Source organism: Drosophila obscura, unplaced genomic scaffold (assembly GCF_018151105.1).
Source record: "Drosophila obscura isolate BZ-5 IFL unplaced genomic scaffold, ASM1815110v1 contig_179, whole genome shotgun sequence".
Lineage (NCBI taxonomy): Eukaryota > Metazoa > Arthropoda > Insecta > Diptera > Drosophilidae > Drosophila > Drosophila obscura.
In genome coordinates, this window is record NW_024542766.1 from 100930 (window position 1) to 114957 (window position 14028).

The window sequence follows — 14028 nt, forward strand, 5'->3', positions numbered from 1 at the left end:
TGTATATGACCAAATAAACGGAATTAATTTATTGTTCATGGTGAATTGTTGCGAACGTGAGGTATTTTCGACAATATACCGTAATTGTTCAGCTTGATTGGGTTTGATTTGGGGCTTTTTGAACATTGCTTACCATTGCCTTACCTGCCGCGCATTTCCTCCGTTGGCCAATCGGAATTTTGACCCCAAGGCATTTCGGTGGTGCCCAGAATAAGACCAAAAATGAAGCCGAAAAGAAGGGAGATGAACATACCCAGTCCAAGACAAAGAAAGCCAACGCGCTAAAATGAAAGAAGGGACAGGGGGTGAAACAGTTAGTTAAATGCCAAAAGACGCCAAAGAGCGACACTTTAAGCGATAATATTGCATACTTTGATGCGCCAAGAAACTGTGACTAGATTCGTGACATGTTAACCCAAATTTGCAGCCACGCAACTGCAAAACTGTTGTTGGCAGCTGCGCACACAAAAGAAAAATGCTCTAATGTCATCCACATGATGTCGTCTTAGTATGCCAAACTACTACTACCCGACCCTACACTGGCATATTCTCGTTCCCCTCATTCACTAGTCAAACACAACTGTGACGCATATAAAGTAACTGGTCTAGAGGCTTTAAGCAAGGGACTAACAAGATGGAAAAATGTTGAAGGCAACACAGTGTCCTCAAAATAAACTTTCAAGTAAATGCACTTTAAAGTGTTTTCACAACAATTTAACGAACTAGCATTCAAGTTGGGTTTGAAAAGTTTTACTAATTTCCGTTGTGTTGTTTGCTCTACTAAGTATTTGCAGGTATGTGGACAGACACGGTACACATTGCGTTTGGGTAATGCGCAAATAAATTTCAATCGAAGCTGACTTTCAACTTTAAATGACATTCAAATATTTATAAAAATTTCAATTTAATAACATTCAATACCTGGGACTATAAACATTTATGAAACCAACTCGTTTTCACTATTTATCGGATATTCCGTTAAAGTTTTGTCTTTACCAATTATTTTTAATAGCTGCCATCCATTTTGACTCTTTTTCCACTTTTTCATCGTCTGTAATGGTAATTTTTGTGTGAAATATTTTCCCTACATGTGTCTGAATGTTGGTTGTACCAGTGTCTATTTCGTATTTTGCAGAGATGTATTTTAAAGTTAAATTTTTTTTAATGAAATAAAAACAAGCCATGGGCATATGGTTCTTCCATGCAGTACGGCACTTATGGTGTTAAAAACTTAACTAATTTTTTTTCCACTATAAATCTGAATAATGTGCTATATTCCAGTGGGATAGCATATTTTTTAAAAACAAAATATAGGAAATGTTCTTCGCGTTTTTAGTTCCATGCTGTGAGGACCGACTGAGTCACCCTATCGTTTTGGCAAAGATTTTGATGCCGTAACTTGAGCTCCTTCATAAAATGAAGGTGGCAAAAAGGATGTACACAGACATATGTATGTATTCATTTCAATTAAATTTTAATTGAAGTACACAGATGTCAACACCCGCAAGACACCTAGTTATGGCTGCACATGTAAGTGTAAGAGGTATGGTTGGATGAGTGTTCTGGTAAAAATTGTGTCAGCAGACACCGAGCTGACAAGTTGGCTCTGGGGTAGGTACAGTCCAAGGCATACAAGCTTAGTCATCTCTTCATTAGAAGTGGAAGCAGATGAACATTTTAGCATTTTACCATTTTTATTTGTTCTATTTGTTTTAAGTTTTCCCTGCTTATATTTATTTAAGACTGTCCGTTTTTTTCTCTGCTTTTATTTTCTACTCTCCGCCATCCTCAAATCACGTCTTAGAATTTCATGAAGCAAAGTCCGCTTTTGATTAAAAAAAATACAAGAACTTCTGAACAGGAAGAGTTTGTATAATTTATATAATTTTATAAGTTTTTTTCACGTGTAACAATAAAGAGACGTGGTAATGTAAGCCCATTTTTTAGCTGTGAAGCGCTATTTTTTAATTTAAACAAGTTTCTACAAACATGTATCGATAAAAAAAAAAAAAACAACTCGCAAACAAACTTCCGTTTCTACAGTTACATCTCTATCCAATTTTCACAAAACATTTAAATATTTCATGCAGCTCCACCCCCTGCAAGCTAACGCTGTCAATAAACAATTCAACTTTACCATTTACCACAAAAGTGAAGAAAATTTTCAAAACATCAGGCGCTATGTCGCTATGTATTTTGACTGGAATGACGCAAATTTTCTCGTCCAAACCTCACTTGCGCATATTTCTGTTGGTTGTATGTGAATTTTGACAGCTGGCAGAGTGGACGGACCGACGACTTTCATAGCAATTTGCAATTTTGTATTATTTTCCAAATGTAATTTTCTCGTATATCACTCACATATCACATTGAACCAGTCGAAGAGTCGCGAAAAGGTTTTGACAATTTTATTTGAAACCGATTCGAAATGGGCTTTTAGACAACTTTTTTCCTCTACTTCTCTATTTTATTATTTTTTTTGGATTTTTTCCGCAATTTTTTTTAGAGGTAAATTAGTATTTCGGAAACTATGTATACCAGTTGTTGTACGTAAAATGAAAAGCAAAAAAAGTCAAAGCCGCATGTGAATGGGTAAAGTAGATAGCACTTACCATTAGCTCCTTGTCGGAGATAATTGCACCGAATGTTATCGACATTACGGGCCCCATAAGCGGCGAGACCAACATGGCCGCAACAATATTCGGTGCATTATTCTCAACCAGTCCAAGGGCGGCCAAGGAGCTAAAAGCACAAAGAAGGGTGTAGGGTCAGATAAATTATGTCTTAATCTTTTGTTTTACGAAGTTGGTTTTTTCAAACTTGTTACGAAAACCCTTTCTTGAGTTCTTTGCCCGGACTTACTCGGCGGTAACAATTAGCAGCAGATAGTCAAACGACAAGGATCCCCCGGCTCGTACGCCGTCTACCACCTGTTTTACGGTTAGTTTAGATTTAATTGATTCCACAAAAGTGTTCCACTTTGAGACATCCTCAGCGACGGCATCGTCGCTGTAAATAGCAAATAACATAAAAAGTCAAATAAATAAGCACTGTCATAAAATAAACTAGAATAATAGCTGGATAAGATGCGGCTAATGTGGAGGGACCAAGTGGCATACAAATGTGCTCCAGCTATGTAATTGGTGCAATACCTTTTTAATTATTTGTGTACCCAAGCTGGATGCATTTAACCCGTGCCTAGGGCCAATGTCATAACTATATCAACTCAAGCCAGTGAGCAAGCCAATGGCAAATTTTTCCATATCCACTTTCCGACCCGGCGACTAGACTCCAAACTCTGTAACAATACTTTTTCCTAGTAGCTCGTAAGTCTACCTTAGAGAAGTAATAAACTTGGGCACAAGCCAAGGCCTATGGCGTTCTCCGTGACCTGTGAGTGTCTTCCGGCTAGACGAGGCGCTAAGATAAGAAACCAAAATGAGATGCCAATGTGAAAGAGGCAATGTCACGTCTCTAACAGTCAGACGGACAAAGGATTGCGCTGAAAGTGAGACTAAGATTCGACTGCGAGTGAAAGTTAATGAAATGACTGACGCCTTTGACACGTAGTAGAACACCTAAAATTAGTTTTTAACAAAGCGACAGCTGTGGGAGCCCTGACAAAAGACATTTCATTGCAAACTACTCGTTTGTTCTGACAAACGACTACGTACAATGCCAGAGGAATACAATACTTTCGAATACAATACACATACAGATGTGTGCACTTACCTGTAGTCATCTCGCATGTTAGCCGCATCTGTGATGGCATCATAGCTAACGCTGCACGGCAGAACGCTGAATAGGAGAACGATATAAATTGAAATACTTAACCATATTCTATTGGAGCAAGTCATTCGTGTTTTAAGCTCATGTCAATACTCGTAGGACGGTCGGTCATGGCGAAAACTACGGCCGCCAACGATTGCAAATTAAGAGTTGGAGATTTTGGGCATATTTTTGACATATTTGTTAGAAGATATACACTATACACATGTTATATGAGTTAATAACTCAGTACTGCAAACGTTACAGAGTGATGTCGTATGTGACAACATTTTTCATCTTCCATTTGAATTGAATTAGTGGGCATATTAATCAGATAAAATTTTACATTGTCTGACTACTCTGACCGATGTCATGAAAACCATTTTAACCTTTTAACTGTCTTCGGTTTCCCTTGGGAACTGATCACACCTTCGACGGCATTTTAATCCCTCCTGTTTAATGCTATTAAATAATTATCACACCTACTTATCTTCCCTTTTCCTGCAGCTGTTTATTGTTGTTGCTCAAGTTTTTTTAGTGCCTTTGTTTTTGTATACTCTATCTTGCCTTTTGTTCATCTTTAATTTACTTAAAGTCCTACTTAGTGCAGTTCATTGTTCTGCTTAACTTCGAGGTCTGTTGTATATTTCTTAATTTATTTAATTTGGAGCTTTGTTTGAAGGCAAATGTTCATTAAGGTCCCGCTGAAGTAAATTGCATGAGCCCAGTCATTGAAAATAAAATATAGCTTATTCAGCAATCACACTTTATATTTGGAAACGACTGAGGGGATTCTGCTGTTGGCAAGCCCCATCTAGAGTTTCTTTAATATTATCGCCTGCAAGAAATCGAAATAAGGCTATGCAATACACCTCCAGAAACTAGTAGCTGATCTCCCACCAAGGCTTAGTTTCTCATCATTCTGCATTTTATTGCGTTTTGTACTTAAAACAAGAGACAGCGCCTGAACGGGGAAAGGGGTCAACCAGCTGTTGCATGGCAAAGTGTGGATCGATCGACTTCTTGACTTTCCCGGCACATTTTGCGTTACTTCCTCCTGCCTTTCAATGTCTCCACTTACCTGACACTGGAATTCAATTTAGTGCCAATGCCCAGTTCCGTAAGACAGTGTAGAGTAGTCTCGCAGGCGTCGCCGGCTTGCAGCGGGAAAACGACGTGATGAAAATAACCTTTTTTGCTTGTAGTCCAAGTAACGTGCTCAATTTCAAGCTTGACAAGTAGCTCCTCAAGTACCTGGGAAAGAAAGACAAGCAACAGCTTATAACTTTTGCATTTAATTGGATCAATGGGGATACGGTTAAACAGAATTTGATTTAATGGTTTGGCGACTGTTGATTTATCTCAGCCTTCGCCGAGGACTCTCTGTCCAAATTGTTGCACTCATCAATCTTCAGGTGGGCCATCTAAGCCACCTCATTCATCAGTATAATCTACCCCATGATAATATCTAGGTAACATCTTACGTTTCCTAAAGGTATGCAATGCGCTTGAGTCGTGTTCTATCTCGTTAAGTGCATCAACAAAGCTACAATACTGGTAGCTGGCACAGTCGCAGTTGAAATCAAACTATTGTCGCACACGAAAACCAACTTTAAGTGATTGGGGAAACATAAAGTTTTGGCGCATTTGACCATACCTTCTGGTCGATAGCCTGAAGGAAGGGTACTTGTAACTGCCCAGAGAACGACTTACCTTTTCAAGCGGCACCACTAAATTACGTCTGTCCAGCGACGCAGCTGTCGCAGTTGTGTCAGCTCCTTGAGCTCCTGCAGTACGTTTAGGCCCCTCTGTTTCTGGTCGACCGGCGATACCGACACGTCCAGTTCCTGGTCCACCAACACGCCCACCGACCACACCGCGTCGATACTTGGGCACATTCTTGTCACGTAATTCAACTTCAAGTCGTAGTATTGTGTTGTTATTCTCCGGAAGATTGATGTTCAGATTATTGTTGCCACCTCCACTCACACCTACTGCTCCACCGGAGCCGACCGTAGGTTGGATTCCATGGGGCCCCTGACTATGGCTACAAACAGTTCCGGCAGAAGTCTCAGTTTTAGCTTTATTTGAAGTGCCTGGAATTCGTTAAGCAAAAGGTGATGCAGAAATATACATAAATTTAATCTGATTCACTATTAAGAAGGACTATATGATCTATAATGATGAGTCAGTAGATAAATATGTATACCCTGGATTTTTTAAATCTCCTTTATTGCACCAATTGCTACACTAAAGTTTTTTGAATGTATTACTTGCTGGATAATTTATTGCCATTTAACTATTTATATTGTAATTAGCGTACATATTTGTGATATTTGAATATCCAGCTAAGCGTTTAATATATATTTGGTTTACTGCGGACAACGATGTATGGTCTTTTGACCGCTAAGCTCATTTTTGCTGCAAATTACGCTAATTAAATGCGACGCTACCAAAAACAAATAATCATTGTTATTATACAAGTATGTGTCTATTTTATGCTCGACCAGCCTTTGTTCAAATTTAATTCTTATTATTTACAGAAGGGCCAAAAAAAATAAAACATGCCCATGAAGCATTGGGATGATCTAAGCTCCACTTGAGCAACATTTGTACATACTTATACATGCCCAAGGTACATAAAGTGGCAAGCGAAAAATCAAATCAAAGTCCATATAAAAACCACACAAAAGGATCACAATTTATTATTCCAACAAGCTGGGAAGGATTGGGAGGGAAGCAGACAGACATCGAAATGTAATATAAATCCCGCCACATTGACAAATGCCGAAATAAAGCTTAAATGCGCTTAGGCTAGAAGCCAGGACCCACGACCCGCCGCAAACGTGGCCGGGTGTAAGTCTGAATTGGGTTCTCATAGTTTCTTTAGTGGGCAAAATTTCTTAAGTCAACAAATTTGCCACCCTTGGACCACCCAATACCTGACCATAACTTTAGTGGTTCTGCCTTGCCTATTTGATTCTGTCTTGGTTACTAGCATTGAATGGCCCCAAAGATTCGGAAATCTCGGAGAGCTATGGTTGTGAGGTATCGGTAATTTATGTCTGACTCATTTGATTCAGTGATTTCCCTAAAATGGATTTACATACACCGTTTGTTGTCTTTTTCTATCTTCATTTTTTACATACTTTAAGACGTCTCCAGGGCCATCTTTACTTTTCTTGCTTGAATTTTGTTATGTCACATGCATTGAAAGTCTTCAGGGTATATACCCTAGACATAATGTACTTATTTTTTCCAGGACTTGAAGAATCTTTGTTCACGCCCAATATGCCCACCTACTCACCACTCATCAGCTTAGCTTTATTGTCATTATCAGCATGGCCGCTGCCATAGTGACAAACTAAATTAATGATGATTTTCTTTGATGGCTTTTGCCATCGGCTTGGTTTGTATTTAAATAAATATTTGATTAATGCTTTTGGCAAAAATTGACTCCTACATGTTCGTTCGCTATGGCTTTTTTGCGTGTCGGATTTCACAAGAGACCATACTCGTGTTTCCATGTGGCCATTGATTTCAAAAATTATATTGTTGTTTATGAGTTTTTATTATATACATTTTTTAAACGCGTTTGATTATGATAAATTGTTCGTTAAAATGGAGTGTTTGAGAGTTTTTTTAATTAATAATACTTCTTCGGTATATAGCAAGACGTATGTTTCTCATAAATACGTTGTAGCCCAGACCAGCCTCAGTATTATGCCCTTATATTTTTCCTTTTAATTCTCGTCCCTTGTCTTTTTTTCAACCTGTGTCTTCCACAATTATTCGTCCAATTTATTCGTGGCTAATTAAATTTTAATGTTACATTTTCTGGCAGCAGAAGTAAAGTAAAGTAAAGTAAAGTAAAGTCCTGAAGTAAAGTTAGCTTTCTAGAAGTCTTTCCTAGGATTCTGCCTTAGATAGCTGTGTTCGTCACATCGAAAATGCAAAGCAAAAAAAATCTACATCCTTGTGTTTATGTCCGTGTGTGTCTGATGGGAGTTCATACAAAATTTATTGAATGCTTTTAGGCCCTGAAACACTTTTACGATATCATAAAATAATTAATAACGCCACTAAACAACATAATTACGCCCAATGCATACAGGTAGTGGGTGTGTATGTGGCAACGGATCAGTACCGAGCATGAGTTAAGGGCTGCTCGGCAGATTTTGTGGTTAATGGCGCCTAGATGAATGTTACATGTTCGTGTAAACAAAATTGCCACTTTGTATTTAATTAGGCACAAGCGCTTATTCAATTTTGTTGTTCGTTCCCCGGACTTACCGTAAATCAGCTCACGTTCAAAATTTGCCGTCGGCACAACAATTAGAAAGACTACGCCCGGCATCCTGTCAACGCCTATCAACGGGTGAGTCTGTGAATGGATAAACAAAAGTGGCCCGTTTAGTTAGCAAAATGTATTTCGAGGCAGTTACGGGAGTTACGCAGACAAAAGCTTAATAGCCACCACCAGACACTGAGACATTCATTTAAATTTCTCTGGGCATGGCTGGAATACGACCAACAACTTGGCTGGTTGGCTTGGTCTAAAACTTTCCTGGGCCTGACGGTGTGCACTCCTTTTTAGCTACCCCTGAATGCATTCAAAACAGATAACTGCGTTTTGCATAAGCAGTAGAAATACTCTCCCACCAACAAAAGCAGCCCATTACCCTTGACTAGTCCGAGTAGTTTATTAACTGCATTAGCATCTCTGTCTAATAAAACTTTCGTTTTTAAGACTAAACTTTTTAGTATTAAAGCCGCTTTCCGACAAGGTAGTCGTAAATGCGAGCTGAAGGTTTTTTATCAGTAGTTTCCATGAGTCCTTCTTTTATTTTTATAAAGGGTTCTGTACTTGGAAAAGGGCACAAGCATACTTACTGCTAGAAAGCAAATGAATTAAAATTTCGTAATTAAAATAGCAGGTGCGCTTAACTCTAATGGGTCGGTAGCTACAGCTTCGCCATCCAAACTGTTTTGGTTGGCATATTCTCAATGTTAACTTCCTTTTATCAATCAAATATAAACCTCCCTCTGCAAGTATTTGGTGAATAGTCGATTTTCGTATGTACTGAAGAGGGAAAATAACAAACAAAGCTTTAAAGCTACATATTGGCTCACCAGTCCTCTCGCATACTCGAAATTAAAATGCCATTAGCACAGAGTTGAGATAAAAACGAAACGAATACGATTAAATAGAAGAGCAGAGCAGACGAGCGCAGGATATCATTGACGCCTGAGTGCTCATGCTGCGCCTTGGCCTGCTTTAAGACTGGTGGCTCCTGACTGGATCAGAAAGCTGAGTTCATGCCATCGATGTTGGCAGAACGTACATATAAATGTACATAAATGTAACTGAAAAAGCTTCAGATTTAAAGCTTCTGGAATTTTTATTCTTTAATGAAATTGCTTCGGCCTTACTACGGGCCTTCCAGACAGCTATAAACGAAGTTTGTTTGGCAAGGCACTCGATGGGGGTAGTTTTATTTAAAAAAGTAGACAGTAAGAAATCAAAGCTGCTTGATCAAACCATTCGAATAATGAGTTCTGGCCCAGTAGTCAATTTTAATACGCCTTTAATATACCTTTTTCTACATATATTTTTTTGCATCACTTTTACTTAGAAAGTTTTCACAGCTGTCGCAAACAAACGGCCTACTCGTACTCGTCTGTATTCTGTTCGGCACAGTAAACAAAAAGCCTCTTAAGAACTTCCAAGCCAAACAACCGAAGCCACTTTACAGCACGTTGACTGTTGCACATTTTTTCTTAGCACTTGCTATCTTTCTTTTTGCGGCATATTTATTAAAAAAGAAGGAAGCACAAAAAATGGGAGAATGAAGGCTGCAGGAAATTCTTTTATATTAACCGAAAATATTTATTTTCTTACTTGCTGCCTTCATTTTTGTGCGCACTTTTCTGATTAATTCCGTAACTATATATTTACACAACTCGGGTAAAGTTTTGCCAGCGACGACGATGCGGCCACTTGTGAAGAGTGCAAACCCAGAGAACCCAGCCCGTTTTGCGCTTTACTTTTCACTTCTGGGATGATTTTACTTGGTGCTTTGCATTGTTGATCCGACTATTTTTGTGACCCCCAACAATGGAGCCCACCACTAATTTATATGAGTACCAGAAAGAGTTCCTAATTAGGGCAAGAGAATTGCATTAGGTTCGCATTCGGTGAATATAATATCCAAGTGCAGCGGAAAAAACCACATCAAAAAGCCAATTAAAGCTCCAAGGTTTCAAGCCACTTTCTGAAAGGCGCTAGAAGGGAATATAATTACTACCAATAAGTTTTGCTAAAACAACCTATGGAGTCCACTACGAAGTAAGTCCCAGAAAAGCCGAAAAGACTTTTGTTGTCAGCTTTGATTTCATGGTTTGCCCCATTTTCCATGGCATTCTTTCCACTTTCTCCTCACACTATTGTACCAGTGTAATGCGGTCTTAATTAAAAACGCTAATTGGTTATGTCTGCGACTCACATAAAGTTCAAACTCTGGAAAATGATTACCTATTTTCTCCTTCACTCATATACGTGGGCTAATAAATGAGTGGATAATGAAAAATGGAAATGAAACCGCAAAACTATGTATGATACATAAAATCTTGTGTTTGTGTAATAATCTGCTCAATGACTTTTTGTATTCCGGTTAAAATTGTAATAATTCTAATATTCAGGCACATTCTTCCAGAAAAAAACCCAACCATCTGAGAATTTTATTAGGACGTGGTTAGACCACCGACCAACAAGAGCAAACGGATTAAGCGTAATCATTTAAATAAGGATAAGCCTTACGTAAAACGGCCACGAGTCAAGTCTTGCAGCTCAGCATTATACTATTAGCACACACGGGTGCAACCAAGCTCGGAAAAGTTCCACAAGAAAATTCCTTTTATGGCCAGTTTCAGCGAGAAATGCTTCAGCCCGCAACTTAAGGCAGGTCCGATAAGAAAAAAGCAGCAGAAAAAAGGCGAAGGTCTGTGGTTTCTTTAAGCGCTCTGCAGTGTAAGACTCTGAAGGTGACTTTGCCGCAACTGCTTTTTGTCTCCTCAAGCTGCACGAAATTTGAAATCTCGCTCCGATACGTTGTACACTGATGCGTGCTTAATGCTCAAAGGTGCTATTTGCTGGAATATTTTATTATTTATTCCAAATTATAAATGAGTGGCGTATGGAAGACCGATTCCGAAGGTTAATGTGGGAAAATGTTAAGAAGAAAAGGGTAGATGGACATAAAAGGGTTATATTCTGGGCACACTGTTCGAAGTTCTTTGGCTCTATCATAATCACATGTGCGATCAATGGATTTTCTTTTTATAAAGAGAGCTGACTAAAAATTTTTGTTTTTTGTTTGGCAGCTTGGTCGAGTGTTGCGCAATTTCAACATTACAAAAATCAGCGATCTTGAACTGATTTCGAACTCCACCGATCGCTTGGATATGACTTTTCACTTTTTTGGCGACAAAGGTGACTCGCAGCGCATTCGGGAAGCTATTACACGAATGGTGGAACGTGGAAGAATCGGAAACTTTACATTGGTTGCTAATTTTCATCATTTCGACGAGAATCCGCCGTTGAATATGCTGGTGAGTAGCGAGAAAAATATATTCATTAAAACTCATTTATCTGGTAATTTTTTTTTGCAAAATCGACCCAATTTTGGCCTGACAAAATTTTGGTTTGAAATCAACGTCACAGGCTTTTATTTGGCATGGAAAGAACAAACAGATCAATAATATTTGGTTAAAGGCAGCATAGTCGTTTTTTTATCTAATTTCTTATCTAATGAATTTTCCGACTCTGTGTTATGAATATACTACATGTACATATTTAATTGGTCGCTGGCACTTTTTTACTTTGCACTCTGAGAACATCAATCAATTGCAAGCATTCCATCATTGATTTTTGTCAAATTGTTCTTTTATTAATACGTATCGTAGACAGGAAGGTTGAGTATTAAAAGTGTAATAAATATAATTGCACACGAATTACATAGATGGCACTCTTTCCATTTCTGATACATATTAAACAATAATTTATTAACTATTGAGGCACGTGTTGGAATATGCGTCAATAAAAACAACAGCAACATAAACAAGAACAACAGTAATAGCCCAGCCCATGTAGCAAAGTGCCGTGTTAATAAATATGCATATACATAAATATGTCAACAGTATGGTACTTCACACTCGGCACAAACAACGAAAATAATTATTTATTAATTGCGGCTTGCATGAACGCACAATTGACCTCATCAAGAGGGTTACAATTAAGTTGCATTAACATGACGAACATGCCGACAAACCTCAGGCGTTTCGAAACAAGAACAGCAAGATTGGTAGCTCTGACAGGAACTGAGGGACCAACCCCAACTCAAAAACCACACCTCAACCGCCATATCCCAACTGTCCAATGTCTAATTAGTGTAACATTGTCTGACTGCTGTCCATGCGTTGTCCCTCCATTGCAGGATCTGAGCGTCAATCAACCGCATGCAAGCGTGCGCGAGGACAGTGAGTTTATCATATCCTGCACAGCCCAAGGCTCATCCCGCATGCAATTTCAGTGGTTCAAAGATGGAGCCGCGGTAAATGCAAGCAAAGCAACGAGGTAAGTTGATACATAGATGGTCCCAGCTGCTTAGCACATAACCCCAGTATGCCGTTTTGGTTCAAAATACTTTATATATTGACCAGTACAACGCCTTAAATCTGTTTCTTTTGATTCCAAGTTTTAAAAAAATAGTATAAAATGAAAAAAAGGGAAATCTTGTAGCCAATGTCACACTCGGGAGCGCAGAGTTCGTAAGGGATGGCCAATGTTCTAAGCACAAGTGTTCAATTTGACTTTATGACTTTTACACATCAATAAACATGCCATAAAAATGACTGGAAAAATAAAAATGAAACGCCCAAAAAGGATAAATAAGTGAAGCCAAAGATAAAGATTTGTCAGAAATAGACGGAGCCCAGTCAAAGTGTAGACCAGGATGAAACCTAACCGCAGTAAGAGTAGCCGAATGATTGATCATAAATCCAACAGTGTGAGGCAGTTGGAACACATGTGTAACCAACATTTACGAATGGTATGGTATGGTATTCTGGTGGATGCTAACGACAGTTTCGCTTGGCTGTGGTGCTGTAAGTGTGTGGGTAAATTACATAAAAAGCATATGCCCGTAACTAACGAGGGGCTGTTAGCTAACTTGGACCACTTGGCGGGGGTTTTGAGGAGTTTAGCTTTAGCCACTCCTTCAGGCCCAACTACGAAACATTTTTCCCTGACAATATGACTTGCGGCCGCACCACAAAGCATATACTTTAAATGTGTTTCGGCGATGCAAAATGAGACGTCATTAAATACAGAGGTAAATGGTGGAATATCACAAGCTTAAACCAAGTTAATTCACAATTCATTCAACAACATGTAAATAGTTTGAAAATGCATCAAAAAACATGTCTTGTGTTTTTAGCTCTTTTAATAAAAACTAATAGCTGGAAGTAACTATTTTTGCTGACTACAATATAAATCATAGTGTGTTCAACCGTATTCTCTAAAATAAATGTTGTCAAGAGATAACCTAATCTATTTTAAAGTTTTTTTTTCCTGTCCCCCAAAATGAATGATACTGGTAAAACAATTTTACCCCTTTCTTGAGGACAGGCCGCTTCTCCAATTTCACATTACTTCATTCAATCATAGCCCGAACTTATGATTACTTTTATGCATACACATACACATTCATGTGTATGCAACAAGAGTTCTACACGTGGAAAGGCCAAGCTGCTCCCAAAGACCAACTTAAAAGCATTGATGTGTAAAAAATTACTGCTATACAAGCCGCAAGCACATGTTTCCCCAACGTTGGGGCAAGTATTAGTAAATATGTTAGCTACAGTGAAGTGAAGTCATTCATTTGGACATTTACTAACTTTGCATTATACAAGTGAATACACACTAGATCCGCCCAATGACCCAACTTTTGCGTACTAAAATAACCGGAAGTAAGTGAATTTGTAATACTTGATTTCACTGGAGCCAACAGTTCACGTAGGAAGTGTTATTTATTATCCGAGTTGTTCTACGCTAGAAACAATATTTCATTTGTTTTGGATTAGTCTGCAGCATGACAGTATATTTTAAATATAATTTTCGAGCCCTTCGGAAGCTTTTTTTTATAAAAAGGAAACATACATAAATTGGGAAAACTTAAAGCTCGAAACTTAGGTTAACTG

At 38.5% G+C, this 14028-nt stretch overlaps 2 protein-coding genes across 9 annotated transcripts in view; one reads left to right on the top strand and one right to left on the bottom strand.

Annotated features, from left to right (window-relative positions):
• The window catches only part of LOC111074169, an 80021-nt gene that overhangs the window by 39128 nt on the left and 26865 nt on the right, over positions 1–14028 (top strand). For 4 of the 5 annotated variants that reach the window (XM_022366862.2, XM_022366857.2, XM_022366858.2 and 1 more), the window contains 2 exons: positions 11152–11379; positions 12264–12403. In XM_022366862.2, coding sequence (XP_022222554.1) covers positions 11152–11379; positions 12264–12403 — 368 coding nt within the window. Of the gene's footprint in view, positions 1–11151; positions 11380–12263; positions 12404–14028 lie in introns of those variants that run through there. The other variant, XM_022366861.2, reaches the window with a different exon arrangement.
• Positions 1–14028, bottom strand: part of LOC111074172 — a 48673-nt gene that overhangs the window by 12739 nt on the left and 21906 nt on the right. For 3 of the 4 annotated variants that reach the window (XM_041592281.1, XM_022366866.2, XM_041592282.1), the window contains exons 2-8: positions 8062–8152; positions 5482–5864; positions 4850–5022; positions 3733–3798; positions 2863–3009; positions 2613–2742; positions 145–281 (exon numbers count right to left, since the gene is read on the bottom strand). In XM_041592281.1, coding sequence (XP_041448215.1) covers positions 145–281; positions 2613–2742; positions 2863–3009; positions 3733–3798; positions 4850–5022; positions 5482–5864; positions 8062–8125 — 1100 coding nt within the window. In that variant the 5' untranslated portion in view covers positions 8126–8152. Of the gene's footprint in view, positions 1–133; positions 282–2612; positions 2743–2862; positions 3010–3732; positions 3799–4849; positions 5023–5481; positions 5865–8061; positions 8153–14028 lie in introns of those variants that run through there. The other variant, XM_041592283.1, reaches the window with a different exon arrangement.